The sequence below is a fragment of the Asparagus officinalis genome, chromosome 9 (genome assembly GCF_001876935.1).
Source record: "Asparagus officinalis chromosome 9, Aspof.V1, whole genome shotgun sequence".
In the NCBI taxonomy this organism is placed as follows: domain Eukaryota; kingdom Viridiplantae; phylum Streptophyta; class Magnoliopsida; order Asparagales; family Asparagaceae; genus Asparagus; species Asparagus officinalis.
In genome coordinates this window covers 64,139,596-64,162,249 of record NC_033802.1, presented here as the reverse complement: position 1 = coordinate 64,162,249, position 22,654 = coordinate 64,139,596, and the positions used below count along the sequence as shown (strand labels likewise).

Below are 22,654 nucleotides of genomic sequence, written 5' to 3'. Positions count from 1 at the left end.
TGTTTCGCCAGCGAGACAGCTTTGAAATGATCAAAAATCAATTAAATAACTATCACCTACATGTCCATTAACTGCCAAGGGACGTGGAAAATATCGTAAGCAAAAATCACGTGAATAACTGCCAAAATAACAAAGTTTGAAACATGGAAAAGCGGTTACAGCAGAAACTGCCAGGTAGTTGGAATTTCCGAGACAGTATTTACTGTCTCGGAGGCCGAGACAACAAACACTGTCTCCGGCGGTTACAAAAGGGGGAGAGCATTTTTAGAGCAATTCGAAGAAGATCGAGCAAATTGGAGCAGATCTGAGCATAGAGAGCAGAGAGAAAACAACAAGAATTGAGTTCCTTGTGTGATTCCTTGATATTCGAGCATTGACTTGATCTTAAGAAGAGTGATCATCTTACTTTGATAAGATATTCACTTCAAATTCCTACTTCGATAAACGAAGCAAGAATTTTTAAACCCCTCACAATCTGTGATTTGGTGGTCCATGAGTTAAAGCACTCCCGACACAGACAAAGTCCCACAAAACAAGAATCGATAAACAATTTTTTATGTTATTTTCTCGAAAGTTGTAATTTTCTCAATTTTTCATTGTAATTCATTGTAAACGACCGAAGTTCAATAGAATTATCAATGGAAACGACTTTTGCAGAAAACACTAATCTCTTTTGAAATAACTACAACCGTATCAGATACATGTCTAATGTATCTATTACCGGTGCATTGACATGTCTGTACAAATCTAGCACACAGTTTTGGGATCAGATGCACACTGGCTGGAGTGAGTAGCATATATTGTTGAGCTTATAGATTAGTTTTTTATGATACTTTGTTTATAGGTATGATATTTTGTAGTTAGTTTATGATTGAATATAATTTTCGCAAACGAATATTATCTAATGGTTATAATTTTGTTGATATGGACTGGACGAGGGCTTCGATTTCAAGGGGATAAGCATAGTTCCTTGGAAAATTGAAAGGGTTCTGAATGATGTGTTAGGGTTTAGCCATGCAGAAACAAAGGGAAGGATTAGCCATGAAAGGGAAAAAGAGATTTGAGGCCTTAGAAACTTGGTGGTTTGCATACTGAGAGAAATTGAGGGTTCTATGAATGCTGGTAATTGTAACCAGAGAGAAGAAGCATGGGTATATGGCTATTTTTGGCAATATGTGAAGATGACATAAGTGCCACATGAAATGGGTTTGAAGGCGCAGCTTGTTCGGGTTCATTATTAATATTGGTACTACTATTTGCTTTGGATTCTTGTGGATGTTGTAATAGTAGGAACTAAGATACACCTAAATTGGTTAGGTTGAATTCGCACGCTACACCTAACCTTTGGCTTCACATCGTAACAAATCTCAAACCAAACACTTCACATGTTCAAGAGAAAGATCATTTGATCAAAATTTCATTTATCATTAACTATTTCTCAAAGAGAGAATATATGTCGTTTATAAAGCAACCCAATAGAAACAGATCTCAATGCTAACAACAAATTGCAACTGAAGAAACATAAAATGAACTAACTAAAATCTAAACTAAAATACTAGGAAACATACAATCAGCATTCTTCTAATCTCAACTAAAGGAGATCTAACCCTTAAAAAATTATAAATTTACCTAAAATCTATCTTCTGCATGAAATCTCTCCATGTTGAAGAAAACTCGATCTCGAGTTTAAAATTAAATATGATTGATGAACTTTGAATTGTTGCAGTGCCTATGTTGAAGTGCAATGATGCTTCTATTTGATTTTGATACTTAATGATGCATATTGAAGGAGGACTTCAATCTAAAGTGGAAACTCTGATGGTGACATTGATAATAATCTGATTGATGGCGTTTAGTGGTAGGGTGAAGAAGCTGGTTGTGCAAGGTGTATCTCAAAATCAGTATCATGAAAAAATTCCTGAGCAGGTATATGTCATATTTATTGCTAAATTTTTTTCATCCAAGCTAATATAACTGATCTATCATAATAACGCTTCCTCCTTAGAAATGATCATTTGCATATCATTTTAAATCTATCATATTGAACTGAATGAGATTTCCTTTTTCCAATTGGGTTGTCCACATATGGAAAAGTTTTTTTCTTATTGAGACCACATTAATTTCATTCATATTATGTTGTGTTGTGATGAAAATGTGCTGCTATGCAAACATGCTTGTGTTTGTACATATTTGTCAATTAATTGTCATTCCAAGTTATTATCTTGCTGTAGTTGTTTGTGTGTCAACTCAACATATAGTATTGACATGAAATAGTTAAAGTAGATATTCTACTTGAGGGACATATGTTCTCTTTGATTTCTTATTTACACTATATTCATGGTAAAGTATGTATGGATAGATATTATATAGCCATTTTAGGTTTGCTTATGAGATATATGTATTATCATATGCTATTTCTAATTTACTTTTCTGGTTTATTTTCTTTGATTGCTCGACTGATTATTTTAGCTTTGCCAAACGACCTACTGGTATGTTATTGGGGACAATATATATTCATTTAGGTGTTCTTTGTTGATATTTTCCAAGCTCTTTGTTCCATAGATTTCTCCCGCTACAATGTAAATCACTGTGGAGCTTGGATATCACATGGCCTTTAGAAATTTTGCAGCCTCTCTTGGTTTCATTGGGCATCTTCCTTCTCTTCTTCTTTTGTCAACATTGATATTTTTCTCTTTCCAACAATCAACACTTAGTCTGTGGAGTCTTAGTTCCTCTGCTTGGCTTGAGGTGAGGTTGTGATTGCAACCTGTGAAGGCTAGCATATTCTTCTCATATCTGCGTGCTTGGAAATTTGTATGATAAAAAGACTAAGAATTAACGTGTGAAGTAAAATAAAATATCGGAATTAAAGTGTAAATGCTATAAAACTAATTTTAGAAAAATAAATTAATCATAATTTAGAATATTTCTCATAGATATTAAAATATCAATTATTAATGGATTTAACGCAGAATCATGTAACTATAACTTTAATTAAGATAATGGTCATATTTCCCATGTGTTTTACAGAGGATTCAGATGTAGTGCTTGCAACCTCGTTCTTTCAGGTAACATGCCTCCAAAGTGATTTTAATTTTAAATAGCAATAGTTATGTTAAGTTTCCTTATAGCTAACATATATTTCCAGTTCCAGAAACAATAAGCAACTAAATAGCAACCTTAGGCAGAAATATACCGAATACCTACAGTGCATCTGGCCTTTTGCTAATTTTATCCTTGTTAAAGTGTAACACAGAATGTAATTTGTGGAGTGTAAGTTCAATCTAATAGGGCTTCAATTAGCAACTCTGCAAAGATTCTTCCACAACATGTTAATGGTGCAAGAGCAGACAATGCTATTTGGAATTTGCTAAACGTTGATGCATATGTGAAATACCATGTAAATGTTTACTTCAGAAGATGCAATTGATTGTACTAGATGGGGTGTAATCTGTTGTGCGAGGCGGAAGCTCAAAACCACACGAACAAGAACGAGATAAATCACAACCAATAAGTCAAACACAATATCACATCAAGACAAACGAATTTTACGTGGTTCGGCAAGTTGTCTATGTCCACGGGACAATTAGGGGGGAGTTCTTACTATTAGAAATCAAGAGAATACAAATAGAGTTATAAATCTCACCAAATAAACCCTAAAACAAAACATATATATCTCTTACAATTCTCCTACAATTGGATGTAATAATCCCCTCTCAAAGACTGCTCAAAACATCCTTGCTTAACTCTAATTAATTAGGATTAAGATTATATATCAACTCAGAACGAAACGGGTCAGAAAACCAAACTCAACTACAGACCCGACTCGCGGTCGACCGTAGAACCACGCGCGGTCGACCGGATCCAATGACCGAGACTAAAACCCCTACAGGGTTTGACCGGTCGACCACAGAACCCATCACGGTCGACCACGAAAAGTCCAGAGACTTTTCTCAGTCATGTGCACGTTTGTGGTCAACCGCCGTGTCATCCGCGGTCGACCGCGAAACTGTCAGAATGTCTCATGTTGTTTTTCCTACGGTCTTCGTTGATGTGCTCATAATTTCTTTAATTCTCCACCTCGGCGAACATTTTTACAAAACTAAGCTGACACCAAAACATCTAAATGTCCCACTTGTTGCGTCTAGGACGAAGTGAAAACAACTCACTTCAATGGACTCAATCCACAACAAGTCGGGAACCTAAACGAGAGCTCAAACACTCTCCCCCCCCATCGAAATCAACAAATCCAACCGGATACATCAAACAAGACTACCTACGTATCCTCTTGCCTAAGGAATCAAGCCGAACATAGTTCACCCAAATGGCCTCCAAAGACCATCAACACTGAAGAATGTTCAATAGCTTCAAACAATGATCAAATTTCACACCTGAAACAACTTTGGTCAATATATCCGTAGGGTTGTCCTTCATATGGATCTTCTCTAATATGACATCTTCATCATTCAATACATCACGAACAAAATAGAATCTAACATCAATGTGCTTTGTGCGTGCATGATAAACCTGGTTCTTTGCCAAATAGATAGCCGATATGTTATCACAATATACCCAAAAGGTCTCCTGTGCAATCCCCAAGTCCTCCAATAGTCCACGCAACCACAAAGCCTCATTAACAGCTTCAGTCACCATCATATACTCCGTCTCTGTAGTAGAGAGAACCACTGTAGACTAAAGTATACATCTCCAATATACCGGTGCTCCTGCCAATGTAAACACATATCCTGAAGTAGACCGGCGCTTGTCAAGATCCCCTGCATAGTCTAAATCTATGTAACCAATACAATCATGCACATTCTTCTCACTATTCTGAAAAATCAATCCAACATCCGTGGTGCCTTTAACATACCGTAGAATCCACTCATGGCCTCCCAATGATCCTTTTCGGGGTCGTGCATGTACCTCGATATCATGCTCATGGCCCATGACAAATCTGGCCTCGTACACACCATAGCATACATTAAGCTACCCATTACACTAGCATATGGAACCTTCGATATGTAATCTCTATCCTCAACAGAAACATGTGTCATATTAGCTGAAAGCTTGAAGTGGAGAGCCAATGGAGTACTAACTGTTTTTGCATTGCCATCAAAGCTGAATTTCTTCAACATCTTTTGTAAGTAAGTCCTCTGTGTAAGCTTCAATATCCCCTTCACCCTGTCTCTCTCGATCTCCATACCCAATATCTTCTTTGTTTCTCCAAGATCCTTCATCTCGAACTCGGATGACAGCTCCTCTTTTAACTTTCAAATAGCCGAAGAATTCCTGGAAGCAATAAGCATATCGTTAACATATAAAAACAAATATATGTGCTCACCATCCCGTAGTTTGTGCATGTAAAAACATGGGTCATATGGGCTCCTCGTGTACCCATGGCCAATCATGAAGCTGTCGAATCTCTTGTACCACTGTCGCGTCGATTGCTTCAATCCATAAAGAGAGTTCCTTAGCTTACAAACCAAATCTTCATTTCCTACAGCTTTGAATCCCAAGGGTTGTGTCATGTAGATCTTCTCATCTAAATCTCCGTGTAGAAAGATTGTCTTTACATCCATCTAGACCAAATCCAAATCTAGCTATGCCACCAATACTAATAAAATCTGAATCGACGAATGTTTCACAACAAGTAAAAATATCTCGTTGTAATCAACGCCCTCAAGCTATGCATATCCCTTGGCAACCAATCTGGCTTTGTACCTAATGTCCCTAATAGAAGATCTCTCATTCTTCGTATATACCCACTTACAACCAATAGCTTTCTTACCCTTAGGTAGCCTTGTAAGTTTTCAAGTGTTGTTATTCTGAAGAGACTGCATCTCCTCATCCATAGCTTCCCGGCACCTGATCGAATCGGGGCTAGACTCTGCCTCCTTGAATGTGGATGGAACAATATCATCAACGACCTCTACTGATAATGCATATACGACCATGACATCATTGTACCTAGCTGGCCGACGAATCACCCTTCTAGGTCTATTCGCTGTAGTAGACTCCTGAACATGATCCTACTCCTGAGTCTTATAATCCACTGTATCATTTATCTGTCCGGCTGTCATCCTATCTCCTTCCAGTGTCATCTCTGTAGGAGCCTTAATAGATACAATGCTACCTGGAGTGGGTGGAGTCACATCATCATCCATCTGCTGTGATATCTCTCGAATCTGGTCTTCCTCCACATGCCGATGAACTTGAGACCTCATCATGTACGTCTCATCAAATGTGACATCCCTACTAATAACTATATTTTTGTCCTGTAGATCCTATAACTTGAAGTTTTTAACTCCCTCTCTAAATCTCACAAAGACTGTCTTCCTCGCCCTCGGATTTAATTTACCATCACTAACATGATAATAAGCATGACATCCAAATATCCGAAGTGAATTATAGTCACTAGCTACCGAACCAGACCAATGCTCCAAAGGAGTCTTCCCCTATATCTTAATGCATAGCAACCTATTAACGAGATGGCTCGCATAAATCAACATCTCAACCCAAAAGGATCTAGGCAATCCATTTTACGTCACATCGCACCTTCTCCAACAAAGTACGATTCAATCTCTCAACCACCTCGTTCTGTTACGGTGTCTCTCAAACTGTGAAGTGCCGCCTAATGTCATGATCCCGACAAAACTACAGAAATAGATTACTCTTATACTCTCCATCGTTATCTGAACACAGAGTCTTTACCTTTCTACTTGTTTGCAGCTTCACTTTCTTCTTCCATTCCATAAAAATATCCAGGACCTCATGTATATGCTTCATAGGGTATATCCAATTCCTCCTAGAATAGTCATCAATGAAAGTGACAAAATAGTTGGCCTTACCAAGTGATGTGTTCTTGGAAGGGCCCCAAACATCTGTGTGAGCTTAATCCAATATACCTTATGTGTTGTGAATAGCGGTGCCGAACTTCACTTTAGTCTTCTTTCTAAGTACATAATGCTCATACAACTCCATCTTACAGGTCTTAGCACCTTTCAAAAGCCCCTGTTTTGCCAATGACTGTAGGGACTTATCACATGTGTGTCCTAGTATCATATGCCATAGAGTGGTAGTGTCCTTCTCTGTAGTGATAGAAGCTGTCAGACACCATGTAACTATCTTTCCTTCAAGTAGTATAGGAAGTTTTCCCTGACTCCTCGCATCACTACCATAGAACTCTTCGAGACCTTACGGTAGCATCCTCTAAGGTCACCCGATAACCAACTGCCTCCAAAGTACCTAGAGAAATGATGTTCTTCGTCAACTGCGGCACGAACTTTACTTCTTTCAACTCTCTCACCACACAGTCATGCATCCTGATCTGAACTAAACCAATACCATCAATAGGGCATACATGGTCATTACCCATAAGCACGACATCCCCTCTTTTCAGCTCCTCAAAGCTGGAGAAACAGTCATGTAGGCGTTAAAAATTGCCTATAGGTCCTCAAACATAGTTCAAGACAAGGAGAAGATGATAAACGTTATTATCCAAGTCAAGGGAATTTATCCAACACCAGTAAATGTATGAAGTAGATCAATAGAATGCACAAGTCAGCGAAGCGATGAACCGTACGCAAAACAAGTGAACTGGAGGAATCACGAATCGCCAAAATATCAAAAAGATGAACGAAACACCACTCGGAGGTCTGTGTAGGCGCGAGTCACCAATTGGTGGCTCGCACCCATGCGGGCCACCAAATGGTGGCTCGCACCGTCCCGAGCCACCAGGACACTTCTTGAGTTCAAAACCTCCCAAAACATGGATTTCGAGGATTTTTAAGGATTCTTTCGTCCCAAGACCTCCCCAACTGTTTTAAGGTTATCCCTAGACACGTTTAAACAGTTATAAACTACAGATGATGTTTAAACACAAATTCTTATTCAAAAGGACATCTCCAAAGGCCTATAAATAGAAGCCAAGGGTCTTCTTTCGGGGGGATCTGGGATCTGAGATTGAGAAGGCGAGGTGCTGTCAAATTGCCCAGCTAACCAAGAATTTCAGAGGAGAATTATCAGATCTTGGCGAACACTTTCATAAAGAAAGCCCTTCGAAAGGTTTGTGATTCTTTCCCCTTCTTTCCTCCAGATTAAACTTGGTTTTAATCTCGAGAAGAGCCACAATCTCGCTTGGTCGTGATTGTTGCTTCCGTAATTGTTTCCTTTGTGAAACAAGAGCGTAGTTATATTGTCTATCGGGTTTGATCTGCGGCGGTCCACGGACTAACGCGTCCCCGGCACAGGCAAAGATCTCACGCAAAGCACCGGGAGATAAACTACTGTTGCGTTTTGTTTGATAAAGTTATAATCTTTATTTTTCATTGTAAGAATATCTTATAAAAAGATCAACTTTTCTTTCAGTTTGAACTTGTAATCGATAAACGGTGTAACGGGTTTGAAAACAATGGAAAAGGTAACTTTTGACCCAAATAAGTCCCTCCTCGGGCAAATATGATAAGTGGCTCACGAATCCAACATCCATTCCGTGGAGTCGGCATAGCAAACCGACGGTAGTGCAGGGCATGAATAGCCCAAAGAATTTGAACCTGAATGTTAGCCAACATTTTTTGCAACATTTACTTCTGAAGCTTGTACAGCTTTCCCCTTGTTCTTTCCAGTTTTTTCTTCCACTCTGGGCAGTCAATCTTCCAATATCCTTCTTCTTTATAATACCAACATTAATTTCTACCAACACTCTTATAAGCACCTCTATTCTTCGATTTTGAGCAGTTAACATGGCGATGGTTTGGACTACAGCCTCGAACTGTTAATGCATCTCCCAAAGCCTTCTCGGATGGTTCACCATCACTTTTTCTCAACTCATAATTCACCAACGCTGAGGTCACCTCTTTGTAGCTAATAGTAGTTCTTTCATTTATCATAGTGAGAGCGAACATACCATAATCATCCTTCGGTAACGAACACAAAAGTAGCATCGTCTTATCTTTATCCTCAACCATGATGTCCACATTGGTCATATCTGAATGTAGCTTCATGAAATTATTTACATGCTCTCTAATAGAAACTCTCCTCTTCATCTTGAACTGGTAAAACCTCTTCTTCAAGTGAAGCCGATTCTCAGTGCTCTTCGTAATATACTTCTCATTGAGTGTTTTCCACATTCTCTTCGCCAATGTCTCGTTCATCACGTCATAAATAAGATCCGGCGTCAAGCATGATCGAATAACTCCACAAACCCTACTATTCATCTTTTTCCAAACCTTATCCTCCATATCAGCGGGTTTCTCTTGTAACTCAAGAGTCTCCTCCAAATTCTGTGCATCCAACGCGTCAATCACCTGACACCTCCACAACCGAAATTGATCTTGCCATCGAACTTCAAAACATCAATCTTCGTGTTATTGATGCTCAGACTCTATATCGCCTTCGTAAGAGATGAACCTGATGTGCTTGTTTCGCCCATGTTGTCGATCTAACTCTTCAAATAGGAATTCTTTACTGAATCCTTAGAACAAGCCTCAAGCCAAACATGAAGATCTGATACCACTTGTTGTGCGCGACGGAAGCTCGAAACCACATGAACAAGAACGAGATAAATCACAACCAATAAGCCAAACACAATACCACAGTAAGACAAATGAATTTTACGTAGTTCAGCAAGTTGTCTACGTCCACGGGGCAAGAAGGGGAGAGTTCTTACTATTAGAAATCAAGAGAATACAAATAGGATTACAAATCTCACCAAATAAACCCTAAAACAAAGTCTCTAGATCTCTTACAACTCTCTCACAATTGAACACAGCAATCCCCTCTCAAAGAATGCTCAAAATATCTTTGTTTAACCCTAATTAATTAGGATTACGATTATATATCAACTCAGAACAAAACGGGTTAGAAAACCAAACTCAACTGTAGACCCGACTCGCGGTCGACCGCATAACCACACGTGGGCAACCGGATCCAATGACCGAGACTAAAAAACCCTATAGGGTTTGTCCGGTCAACCACAGAACCCATCGCGGTCGACCGCGAAAAGTCCAGAGACTTTTCTCAGTTGTGTGCATGTTTGCGGTAAACTGTCGCATCATCCGCGGTCGACCGTGAAACTGCCAGAATGTCTCCTACTGTTTTTCATGCGGTCTTCGTTGCTGTACTCACCATTTCTTCATAATCTATATTAATTTATCATTAAAGTCTGCTAATAATGCTCACAGTGTACTACATGTTTCATACAGAGAGAGCTGAGGCATCACATGGAAATCCTTGCTGTAATTTTACCCCTAAAACTTATTTATATTATATGTTCTAAACCTAATTAAATTGAACTAAATTAAATTAAGGATAAGAACCCATTATTTTGTAGCCTTCGCCAGTTCATCTCCATATCTTCTCTTTCATTATAATAACAAAATATATGCGCCAAAAATCTAGAATCTCATTCTCTTCTCTTTCAACCCTCGATCTCCTCACATCTTCGTCTAAAAAAAATTCAAATATGACTCCCCTCTCCATCTCCATTGAAAATTAACTCTGAAGAGCTCTTACTCTCAAATCCCAACAACACCTCAATGATTTCTTCAATAGTTCATTGATCTATATTCAGCTTAATCCTTCACCTAATTCCTCCTCTGCATTGCTCACATCCATTTTCTTCTTCGGTGTAGATTTAATAGTAAATTTCAAATTTTATTAATGTTTTGGGAGATGGAAGACAAGTGAGATTTTATGGTCTCTCGGTTTCTTAATTCAAAACTATATATAGATGCAACAATACACCAAGATGTTTTAGAGCACATCGAACTTTCTTGAAAATTTTTGTTGAGATAGTATAATTTGCAAACAACCAGACTAGATATAATTTATTAATTAATATGTACACGTCATATATAGTTATTTAATTTTTCACACTATAGTAAATATTATTATGAATTTATATGTATATGGACAATGAATTTACATGTCCTATCATACTAGGAATCCTTATGCATAATTGATTTTTTGGGGAAATTCTTAATCTTTTTTAGAAGTTCTTAATCTTTTTTGGGAATTTTTTCAAATTTGAATTTACTATTTATAATTTTGGTTGTTACAGGATTGAGGCTTGGACTGTGAAAGAGGATGTAGTTTATGAGGATTCAGTCCATCCCATTGTTGTGGACTTGTTGAGTCATCCGGTTGGTGTCGAGATGGTGATTCGTATAGGAATAACTCAAGTTTAGACTCTATAGTTGGTAAGTTGCTTATATTTTTCTTGTCTTTATTTTGTATGTTGGCATGGGTAAATCCATAAAAATACTTATAATGCTTTCATCTTTTTTGTTAGGGATGAAAGCTACTTTGTATCCAACAAGGTGGGAATGGTAGTACGCCTATCGGCGGAGGTCTTTTGGGCCACATCTTTTTTTCCTAAAAGAAGTATATTTGAATATGTATCGTATGAGTTAATTTAATGGACTATATTTAGCGCAAGAATGTGTTATTGTTTTACTATTTTATGACATAATAATCTTTGTTGATTATATGCAAGTTTTTTATAGTGCCGTGTAGTTTACTTGAGAATATAGTACCACAATTTAGTATTAAATCAACGATAAAGTTCGGTTTAAGTGCATGAAAAAGTGGTCTTAATATTCTCAATTTATTTGTTTGCTGCCAAGTGACAAATTAATAAAAGAAATCTTACAATAAGCTCATTTTGGCACTAGAAACTATATGGACATTTGACGCGAAAGTTTTACCTTCAACTTCTAAGTCTAAAATCCATCAACATGGTTCTAGAGATCAAATATTCCTGGAATAAGCAATACCTATTTTCAGTTATTGCCAACAGCAAATGTGTAGTATATCCAATATTATCTTGGAATACAACATGATAGAGCACACCATTATGATATTATCAGAGTCATTTCTTTCTGAACATGTTACTTGCATTATTGTGCTAACATACATTCTTAACCGCAGGTATTGCGAAATGCAAGGGTAGGAAAAACTCAAGATGCCAAGAAAGTCCCAAGTGAGAGATTGCCCTCAGTTATCATTAAGTTATAAGAAAAAAAGGTTATAAGATAAGAAATAAAACAAAGAAGTAAAAAAATATTCATTTACTACTTGCTCCCTATCTATTCTTTATATACAGAACTTTGTCATGAACTTTAAATTAGTTCACAGTTTGTTATAATTATTGATGAACATGTTCATTGGTATAGTAGGTATTTTAATGGAAGGATAAGTTTATTATTTAATTGAAAGTTTTAATGTATAAGATCAAGTCGAAGTTCCTTGCCTATAGGAAAAATGTGATTCCATAGTTTTAGTTGGGATATTAAAAACAAACTTGAGCTCGTTCATCCCACTTTTTCTAATTGGGATACAAAAACAAACTTGAGAACACTCATCCCGCTTGATTAAAACATTTTAACTGATATATAAATCAGACTAGGATTTCTACTTAATTAAAAAGAAATGAAAGATATTGAACCTAAATATTTATTTTTTAGAAAGCAATATATTCTAATAATGTCCACTTAATTTGGGTGCAGCTAGCAGTTGTGTGAACAAGCTTAAGACATTTTCAAAGTCAATGGCACTCAAAATAAAGTATGCAACTTTGATTAGCAATTCAATCAAGAGGATCCGCTCACGAATCAGAATAAAGATCCTTCCAAAATGGGACTTTGAAAATCTATAAATTTAAAATTTTAAAAAAAATACCCTTAAAGTTTGTTGACTTAAAAAAGAGTTCAAAGACAAAGGTAGCAAGTGATTCTCTTGTGGATCTTCAGCATAAAATGGGGCGATTTAATGCAGAGAATGCTAAAGATAGCAAGTGATATTTAAAAGGAAGGACAAAGTTTAATGAGTGTTTTGGAATTTATATGAGATTTGAAAATTTTCATGCATGAATATATGTACTCACACATTAGGTGTTGTAAAAGCTTAGTCAAGCTTCTAATGCCATGAGCTTGGATTTTCATCCACATCATCAAACAATACTTTTAGGTATATTTTTGTGACAATATTTGATTGATCGATCACGTTATAAATGCAATCAGTGTGCTATCACCTAATCAATCACTAAATGTAATTTTATTGTTCAAATGTTGAATTTTTAGCTTATGTCTATATGTTTGATCCATTGCTTACATTTAATAATTTAATAAAAAATTTCTTATAAATTTATAATAAAATTTTTACCATGTGCATTGCACGTGCAATCCAACTAGTGAATTATATTTTTGGCTGTATATTACTTAGGCTAAATTATGATTGATGTTAAAAGAAATGCTTTATGACTAACAATGTATTAAAATTATCTCTAGCGACAACAAAGTATTTAAACTTGCACAATGAGACAAATAGGCCGAAAAATAAATTTTCCGGTAATTTTTCCAGCAACCATCCAGGTGATCTATCACGTGTGCTTAGGTGGCATATTTATGATGATGTGGCAACTGTAGTTAGCCTCATTCAACCCATTAAATGAGTGATTTTCAAATTAGGGTAAAAAAAGATGGATTTTCTTAAATTTGGGATTCCTTCTTCTTCTTCCTTCAAATTGGTGGTTCTTCATTGCTTGAGCTCAAGGATTTCATGTTCTCAAGCAATGAAGAACCCCAATTTGATAAAGGAAGGGGAAGAAGCTTCCAAATTTAAAAAACTCGTCTTTGCTTTTACACTGATTTAAAAATATCTCTCTCTAATGGTTTGAAATAGTCTAACTACAGACATGTTATCATAAATATATCACATAAGCATCATGTGACAGATTACATGAGTGGTCGCCGGAAAAGTTGGTCGAAAAAATTATTTTTAGGCCTATTTGTCTCATCGTGTCGTGTAAATTTAAATGCTTTGTCGTCGGCTAGAGATAATATTAATCTAATCCGGTCATTAGATACTACTTTTAGTACCAATCTAGTAATTTAGCAACATTATTTAACTAACTAAAAGTTTTTCAATAATTTATAATCTAAGGGTATGTTTTGTAATTCCAAAATTAGATTGTGTTTGAACTAGTTTTATCAACTACGCTAGAGTTGGTTCATATAGGAGGTGGTTCAAAAGAAAACTAGTTTATATGCTAAATTTTGAACTATAAAAAACTAGTTCAAATTTGGACCAACTAGTTCAAATTTGGACCATCATTGCCACAAAAACCTAGCTTTTGAACAAAATTGTACCAACTAAAATTAGTTTTATGGAGTTGCCAAAGATGCCCTAAATTTTATGGAGTTGCCAAAATCATATGCGATTTGATATGACTGAGATTTTTTTTCATATTCATCAAATCAACTTCAGTTGATTCAATGACCAATTCATTTTTTTCAAAACCACAACTGTAAATAATAATAATACTAAAACCACAGTTGATGTGAACCAAACAACATAAATTGCAGCATCACTTGTTATAAATCATAGTTTGCAACTGAAGTTTAACAATTTTGGCAAAAAAAAAAAAAGATTAGAACAAGATATTCATCAACATATTAACAGTACATAAGTGTTTATATGGTCAGCAACCATATCACAAGATTAAGAAACATAGCCAACTAAATCCCCTGATTTTGGCCTCATTTTCTGCCCAGTGCCTGAAGGCTGTACAAATAACTAATTTCTTGACAACTGCATATAAATAAATCTATCCAACAAAAGCTGATCATAAAAATGAGAACCACAACAATCAGCAAAGAGGCAGAACACAAGAACTGAGAGATCTCAAAAAGATTATTTGCACATAAATTTCAAAGAAGTCACAGCCAAGAACATAAAAGACTCAGCAGACTCAAGACAGCACGAGGGAGGGAGCAGAGCTCTCAACTCACCTTTGCAGTTCCAAAGAACTGAAACCCTAGCCACACTTACAGAAAAGAAAGAAAGAAAAATCACACAATTGGGACCTCCAGCACCCAAAAATGACAGAAAGGATATAAAATGCAGGAAGGCCTTCTCAAAACCGTCATAGTGACAACGATAAATTAGCCATCTCCTGTACATTTCTTTTCGCTATTGTCATGTTATATGTATATACTCTTACACGGCATTGCAAAATCTCAAGAGCTCTCCCTGCGCCTTTCTCCTCGTCGATATCAGTTTGTTGAAGTTTATATATATTTCCCAGGAAAAATTGGAAGCACCCAAGAGGAGGATCAATTGAAAAACCATAAAAATCATAGATAGTTACCTAATGCTAATAAAGACTACTGGAATTGACAGATGACAGCGGAAATAAAAATTCAATCTTTTTTAAGCTTCATTCTAGGTCCTTGATGGAACCGGCGATGTCTATCCCATTAGAAAATCCTGTGCCATTTGGGGATGTCGATGGGCTAACCTCTTCATTTCCATAAGTCCTGGCTCTGTTAGGCCTGGACCTAATATTGGTCCCAACTGGAAAGGGCTCCTGCAAAATGAAGGAAAATAAATAAAGGAAATAGGCTACATTAACCTGTGATATATTGAAATGATACTAAGCAAGTTATAAAACCCACTAAACACGTTTTTCAATTTTTTTCATTTCTATTGGCACTAAGTGAAAGATAATGTCAGGTATGACATAGGAGCCTAATAAATGTCCAAGGAACGAAAAGTTCAGTAAATTATCGGAATAAGACACTCTTAACAAGATATGAAAATAGATAGGAGTAATACGGGTTTGTGGGTGTAAATTATGTAGGTAACACCAATTGAAAATGCAAGAATCACAATATCATTCCAGTAATCCCATTAGGTTACTCTGATGTTCATATCAATTTGTTACATGAACATACCAACATTCAATCAAGAGTCAAAACATCCAAATAGATAATTCCTTTAGGACACTACCAATGGTGATAACAAGGTACTAAATAGAAGGCACTACTTTAGCAATGCATGACCAAAAATCTTAGTAGGAGATAACAAATGAAATATGCCATAGGCAACCACGCTAATACCTGATCCCCTGCATTTGGACCATCTGAGCGGAAAAGGATAGGACGACAGCGCTTATCCTCATTCATCAAGCTTGAGTTCTGAAAATGAGCAATGAGTGCAGGTTTCCCTTGAATTCTAGCATAAGCAAGTGATGCAACCTTTTCACTATTGAACTTCTCCCATTTTTTACCATTAAATGCCTGCAAAACATTAACTTGCTCCAGTCAGCATTCTTCTTCATATTGGACAACAGTATTGTGTTTTACTGTTTTATTAAAACCTAGAAGCTAAGTAGACACTACACATGGATAACTGTTACAAAAATAGATTTCTACTCTGAAATATAAGATAACACTAGAACACATTTGAAAATATAATTGTATTCCTTGCAATCATAGAATGGAACCTGAAAGAATGGGACAATCTGCCGAGGATCAATCATATTGATGAAAGCATAACCCACATTGCACTTGTTCTGGAAGGGGGAAAATGAAATAAGCATTAACGCATGTAGAATTTGGTCACAACGGTTTTGTTTGGCAATTAGATTTACCTTAAAATCGATAGGCAAATAAATAAAATCATAAGTTCCCTTGTGATGCTCATCAATGGCAGCCAGGAGCATTTTAGAAGTGTATCTGTCCATCCAATTCAATCCGTGTTAAATTAAGAAGAAAAAATATTGCCAAAAAAATGTAAGGTTTGTAGGCTGTATCTACATACTTGTTTGGGATGTTCTTAATCATCAAAGTAGTTCGGGAGTCTTCACCACGAATAATACGCTCAACATCAAGTTCATATTGTTTCTTATTGTCTGCCTGATTTGCACTTGAATCACTTCTCCTGTTCCTAATCCGATCACTAGGAACATCAAAAGTAGGCATCGGAATCATATGGTTTCTCCCTTGGAAAATATGGCACCTTTGTTGAGGTGAAGGAATTCCAACATGATCAACACAGTTTCCTCCAGAGTGAGGGAAGATGTTATGAGCTGCTAGTTCAAGTGGGTGCATAGGTGAGCTTCCAGAAAATCCCATGCTTCCAAGAGAACCAGGATGAAAAGTTGATGCATCAGGGGAATCTCCAACATAAGGTTGTCTTCGCTCCCAAAGAGAAGGATTTACAGCAGGAGCTGAACCAACGTGATGAGTATGCAAGGGTAGAATAGTATTCAGCATATGAGATGGTGTTCTCGGAATCCCATGCAATGGTGGTGGAAGATGAGATGGAACGCTGTTCATAAATGATGGTGAAGTACCCCATATCATTGGACCAGCAGAGTGGGGAGGATATGCTTTGCTATTATTCAAAAAGTACTGGTTTCCATGGACAGGGCAGCTGCCATTTCCAGGAGCTCCAAATGCTGTAAAAATAAAATATGCTTTTAGTTACAGAAAGCAATGGAACAAAAACTTAACAGAATACCATAAATACACACACACACACACACATATGTGTGAATTTTGAGGCCTAAATCTTAGCTTAAACTACCCCTCTGACCATCCAAACTCGGACTAAATTTGCGAAATTAATTAAGATATCCAACAGCTCAAAACAACACCACATTTGGAAGCATCAAATAGTCATGTAATGCAGAGTTCTGAATAGCAAGTGAACTAATATGATGTCAAAAGATATGTAACTTAGATCCAATCCACTGGATCAGGAACAAGATCTCAAATATGCATACTAACATTCAAAGAACCTGGTACTTTCCAGGTAAGAATCTGATCCTATTTATCAGTAGGTCTGCAGTTTAGATGAAGATAACCCTAAGAAGCAAGTGACCTTTGAATGCAACCTATTCTTTTAGACCCTAGCTGAAAATGTGGATTCTGAGTTTGATGGCCTAACATGCCCATCACTAATACAATTAGCACAAATCATCTGGCATTGCATTTCTACTATACATATAATGCAACTTCCACAAGAAGCATGAACCAATTACCGAATGTAGAAAGCTGGAAAACCTACTAAACAAAACAACATAATGATGTCAATAGACTAATACTAAAGTCTATGTGAGCTTTCCGCGAACTCACCACCTTCAAACGAGTGACTATTAAGGCTTCCAGAGCCCACTCTTTGAATATATCTATGATCAATTCCTTCACCCGGTCTGGAGTTGATATTGATCGACATCGCTGGCATCGCACTTGAGGAGTTGTAAGGGCTGCCATTAGACAGCCCCTCATGATATTCAGGGAGTGAATGAGGGTGCATATTCGGCAAACCTTGAAATCCAAATTTCACTTGTCTAAGAGAATGACTAATTTCACCATTCACAGAAGGGTTAATGTGATTGCCAACTGAAGCAACCCTGACTGGAGAAGAAATATTCTGAGGTACACTTGAACATATGCCATGGACTGCAGAATCCAACAATGGGCTAATCGATCCTCTAGCTGCCGAATGTAGGTCTTTGACAGTTTGAGAATCAAAACCAGATGTAATTGATCCAAGAGGAACCGACCCTGGGGATATATATGGTCGTATCAGCATACATGGTGAAAACACTATTTAGTAGAGAAAATTCCAATAATATAAGCCATAAGAAAGATATGTGTAAGTATACAATAAGCTAAACATCATACCGTAACGTCCTGGTGGTGAGCTGCACGGAGAGCTGTCCTGCATGCATCCAATGGATTCTTCCAGTTCCAACTCTGGCGAGAGCTGCTGCATCAAGCTACTGATGCAAGAAAATAAAACCAGTGAGGAAAATCATAATGTGAAGACAGTTTCAAAAACTAGTTTATGAAACACTACTTTAAGAAGATAATTCAAGAAATAAAAATTGCAATGAAGTCACTTCCCTTACAAAATAATAATAAGTAATCAATGATAGTTTCTGTGAAGAAACATTAGTTTTTTTTAGAAGTAAAAACTACAAAAAAGGATGAGTAAAATTTGGATTGCATTGTGCCAGTTATTTTCTTGTGTATATGGTGGTGGTGGTTGGGTACATAGGGAGTTGAAAACATCAAATGAACTGACAGGGGTTCACAACAAGACAACCAAAGAATCACTTCAACCTCTGCAAAAAATCATTTCAACAACTAAAACTAATCCATATTTGACAGAGATACAAGAAAGTGCAACTTCAACTTTCAATGAGGAATGACCCAAACTTACGATATCTAATACCTACACAAAAACTGGATTTTTCATATCTACTATATAAACTGGAAGTTCTGGTAAGGGTATTGGAAGCAACCTCTCGCTTGGGATATCAAATGTGCTTTTTGACTATCTCGTATAGTACAAGCTCAACTCTTTCAAGGAAAAGATTTGACTAAATAAACTTTCTAGATTGGAAATATTACTTCAGTTTTCTGCTGAAGTTTAAAACCGCCTTTCAAGTCAACTGATACTACCTCTTTCTGTAGGCCTACCATCTTACAAATTTCAAGCTTTTGAGACAATCATGCTTAAGACAAGACCAATCACCCTGCTAAAGCTTCGGAGAGTATCATTCTTTATATAGTTAAAACTATTATCATTCTTCAGTCTTTAAGAGCGTTACTTTTCTCCAATTAAAAATAGCTGACTTTGGCAGGTGGCAAAGAGTTGGTCAGCTATGTTGTATCACTTTATATTGAGAAGTGGCAGAAGTACAAGGGTAGCGGAGAAGGCAAAAGAGAAAAGGAAAAAAGGCAGCTCAGTGCACCGGTGAAGGGAAGTACCACAAGATTGATACAAAGGGAAAGCAATAGGGTACTAACATAAGGATTCAGACAAAGTAAGAAGGGCTCTGTGTATGTACAACTGCGTAGGTTGTTGGGTTACGTGAGTCTACAATTGTGTTTGGAACAGGGAGAGGGTGTTGGATGATGGATTATTTGAAGGGGTAAAAGGGAATAAAATGCACTTCCTATATCAGCATTCAGGAAGTTCAGCCTCTCTAGGGGCAGTCAACAAATAACATAAAAGGATTTACAAGTTAAAAGCAAGGACTCCCGTGAAATTTGATAAACTTGTCAATAACTTATAGATATGAGCTCCTTCAAAGATCATTAATATGATAACATCAACACCATTTAGCTCGTCAAATTAAGATGCTTTACTGTCAAATTACTCTAGTATTTCTGTAACTGTTTATACCAATTTCTTAGACGCCTTACTGAGTGATCATACTGAAAATTGATTAATGAATACTTTTCTGTACTTCGCTTAACAGGTTTCCAGTTCTTCTTTTCTTATAATTTTTACAATTTCGACATAAGCTTTTACAGAATAATTTCTGAATACTCACTGTTGATCTAAAGACTGATGAAAATTCTTTAGCTGGCAACTAAAAGCAAAATCATCAGGCTCAAACATGGGCTCACGATGCGCATGCCGGTGCCTAATCATTTCTAAAAACCAGATGAATTTCTTAAGCAAGAGCTAAAGGAAAATGACCAATCATACCATATCAACAATTGCTAAGTTTAGATCAGCTTCTTGCAGTTAAAAATCGTGTTGATTAGATCCTGCTGGAACCAATGATCAAGATGTATACCTACTGAACAATGATCAGCTGTTCAGCTTGTGCCTACGCCAGTAGCATTAGACAGACACCGCAGACATAATGGACAACTATAGCAGACTACATTATCATAGCACCCACGTCCAAATGACTTCTGAAAACTATCAAGCACGATATTTTGACATCAAAAGGTAATCCACAAAAGGTTCACAAAAGTTGATAAAAATCATATAGTTTCAAGTCATTTATTGAGCTTAACGTTGACACAGGAGCATGTGCAAGAAAGAAAATAATAAGTGTGATTATATAGATAATACCATCGTCTCACACCACCAGGTCGGCTAGGCTCGAGCTTAATTTTTTTTCCAGCAATATCACTCCTGTTTAAAGCTCGAAGAGCAGCATCTGCATCTCTAAGATCATAAAATTCTATGAATTTATGATGACGTTTGTGTGGGGTTTCACGAATCTGTAAAAAGAAAATATATGAGTGGTAAATCAGCAAATATAAAATGTGCAGGGAGTACCATGGAAGTTTCACTCAGATGGTAAAGTAATCTTGCCTCTTTGATATCTCCATATACACCAAATATCTGACGAAGATCATCATTGGAAACAGAAGAATCAAGATTGAATACGACAAGTGTTCCCTGGTTAATATCTTTCTCTGAAGGATTATCCTAATTAAAAGGTGATAAATGTGAGGACAACATTCTTAAGTCATAGGCGTGCATGTGATAACTAAAAACTCAGTAGATGATCATATAAATGGCAAGAAAAGCACATTTTTTGCATGCATAAGAAGGGAGTTTATTAGTGTTTTATGTTATGATCAGAAAGAAAGAAAAATAAAAGGAGATATCAGTAGCGAAAAAGGACACATGGTAATTATTTCTGTCTGTATGTAATCAGCATCTTCATGCTATGGAGATTTTTAATGGGTTATATATTCTGGTAAAAGTAAAACATTAAACGCATAAATTCAACAGACAAGTTTCATTATACTGGAGAGCCTATGGCCATAAAACCCCAAGTCTGACAAGAAAAGCATGTCAGGATTCTCTGAAGATAATGTTGCAAGTCTAAATGTCTCAACAAAACTAGTATAGCTTTGATATTTCCTTCGATCGGACGCTAGTGCAATATACCTCCCATTATGTATTTTTTTAATTAAGAAAACTTATGCCATAATGTGACATGTACAGTAAATAAAGCTTTTAAAATCTTTTACCCTTAAGAAAATATATTTATCTGCATATTCTTCAAAATTATCCTTCCTGTATATGCAACCTGGAACTTGGTGGAAAATTAAAAAATATATGCAGCACATCTAATTACATAAAATATAATAACTCAGAAGAGAAATCATGGAATATTCAATTCTCTTCTCCACTTTTCAATGTTTTACATGTGCGACTAATCATCTGAATGAAATGAAAGAATAACTGTGGTAAATGGTCACCACCTGTTTGTGTGCATCATTAGGCAGTAGCCAAACACAATATCCGTGTGCATGACTTGCCCATTCCCAGGTATCTTACACGGATAGAGGTGCGTGTACTGACATGGACATGGGTGCGGACATAAGACACGGCAAATTTGTAAAATTTAGGATACAGGGACATGGCTATATACATACATATTAAAATTAATAATCTATATGAGATCGATATTGTTTTTTCATTCACATGTTATGAGACTATAATCCCTATACAATTTTTACTTTCTTTTATCGTGTAGATTATAAATTGAAAAACCCCTCGTTTTTTAACTAGATACCTAAATGACGCTTTAAAATCATACTAATGAACTAGGTATGTGCTAAAACAAACCCGTCCCGAGTCCAGCAAGTTGCAGAAATTTGAGGTGAAGTGCACGGTATACATCCAAGAAGTGTATCACGAATTTTTTAAAACTAAAACATGTGTTATATAATTGAGTACACGTCCGAATAAAGCTATGTATATATTCAAGCAGTGTCCAAGGAGTTTCGGACACAGACACATGCACGTGCAGGGACAGAAAGTGTCGGACACGGATACAGGAGCCTAGATGAAGTGTCCGGATAATCTAAGTTTAGGGTATAAGTAATGGGAAAATCGGATTTTTTACTTTGAATCACATGTGTCCACCGTGTGTCTGCAGTGAATCCGTGTCCGACACGTCACCCAAAACGAAGTGTGAGTTAATACACAAGTAAATCAAAGAAGAACTGCAGGCCGCAAGCAACACAATACAAGCTAAACAAGTTAAATCGAACAGACAATATTTCTTCTCGGGAAGTTTCTACATCTATGGGTTAAC

The 22,654-nt window shown here is 36.6% G+C and overlaps 1 protein-coding gene across 3 annotated transcripts in view; it reads right to left on the bottom strand.

The window, feature by feature from the left end:
* The window catches only part of LOC109823980 (protein MEI2-like 4), a 13,465-nt gene continuing 5,484 nt past the window's right edge, over window positions 14,674–22,654 (bottom strand). The window contains exons 7-15 of one of the 3 annotated variants that reach the window (XM_020390463.1): window positions 20,914–21,030; window positions 20,668–20,819; window positions 18,474–18,571; window positions 17,925–18,353; window positions 16,603–17,242; window positions 16,433–16,517; window positions 16,286–16,354; window positions 15,900–16,079; window positions 14,674–15,367 (exon numbers count right to left, since the gene is read on the bottom strand). In XM_020390463.1, coding sequence (XP_020246052.1) covers window positions 15,218–15,367; window positions 15,900–16,079; window positions 16,286–16,354; window positions 16,433–16,517; window positions 16,603–17,242; window positions 17,925–18,353; window positions 18,474–18,571; window positions 20,668–20,819; window positions 20,914–21,030 — 1,920 coding nt within the window. In that variant the 3' untranslated portion in view covers window positions 14,674–15,217. Of the gene's footprint in view, window positions 15,368–15,899; window positions 16,080–16,285; window positions 16,355–16,432; window positions 16,518–16,602; window positions 17,243–17,921; window positions 18,354–18,473; window positions 18,572–20,667; window positions 20,820–20,913; window positions 21,031–22,654 lie in introns of all 3 variants that reach the window. The other 2 variants (XM_020390461.1, XM_020390462.1) reach the window with 2 other exon arrangements.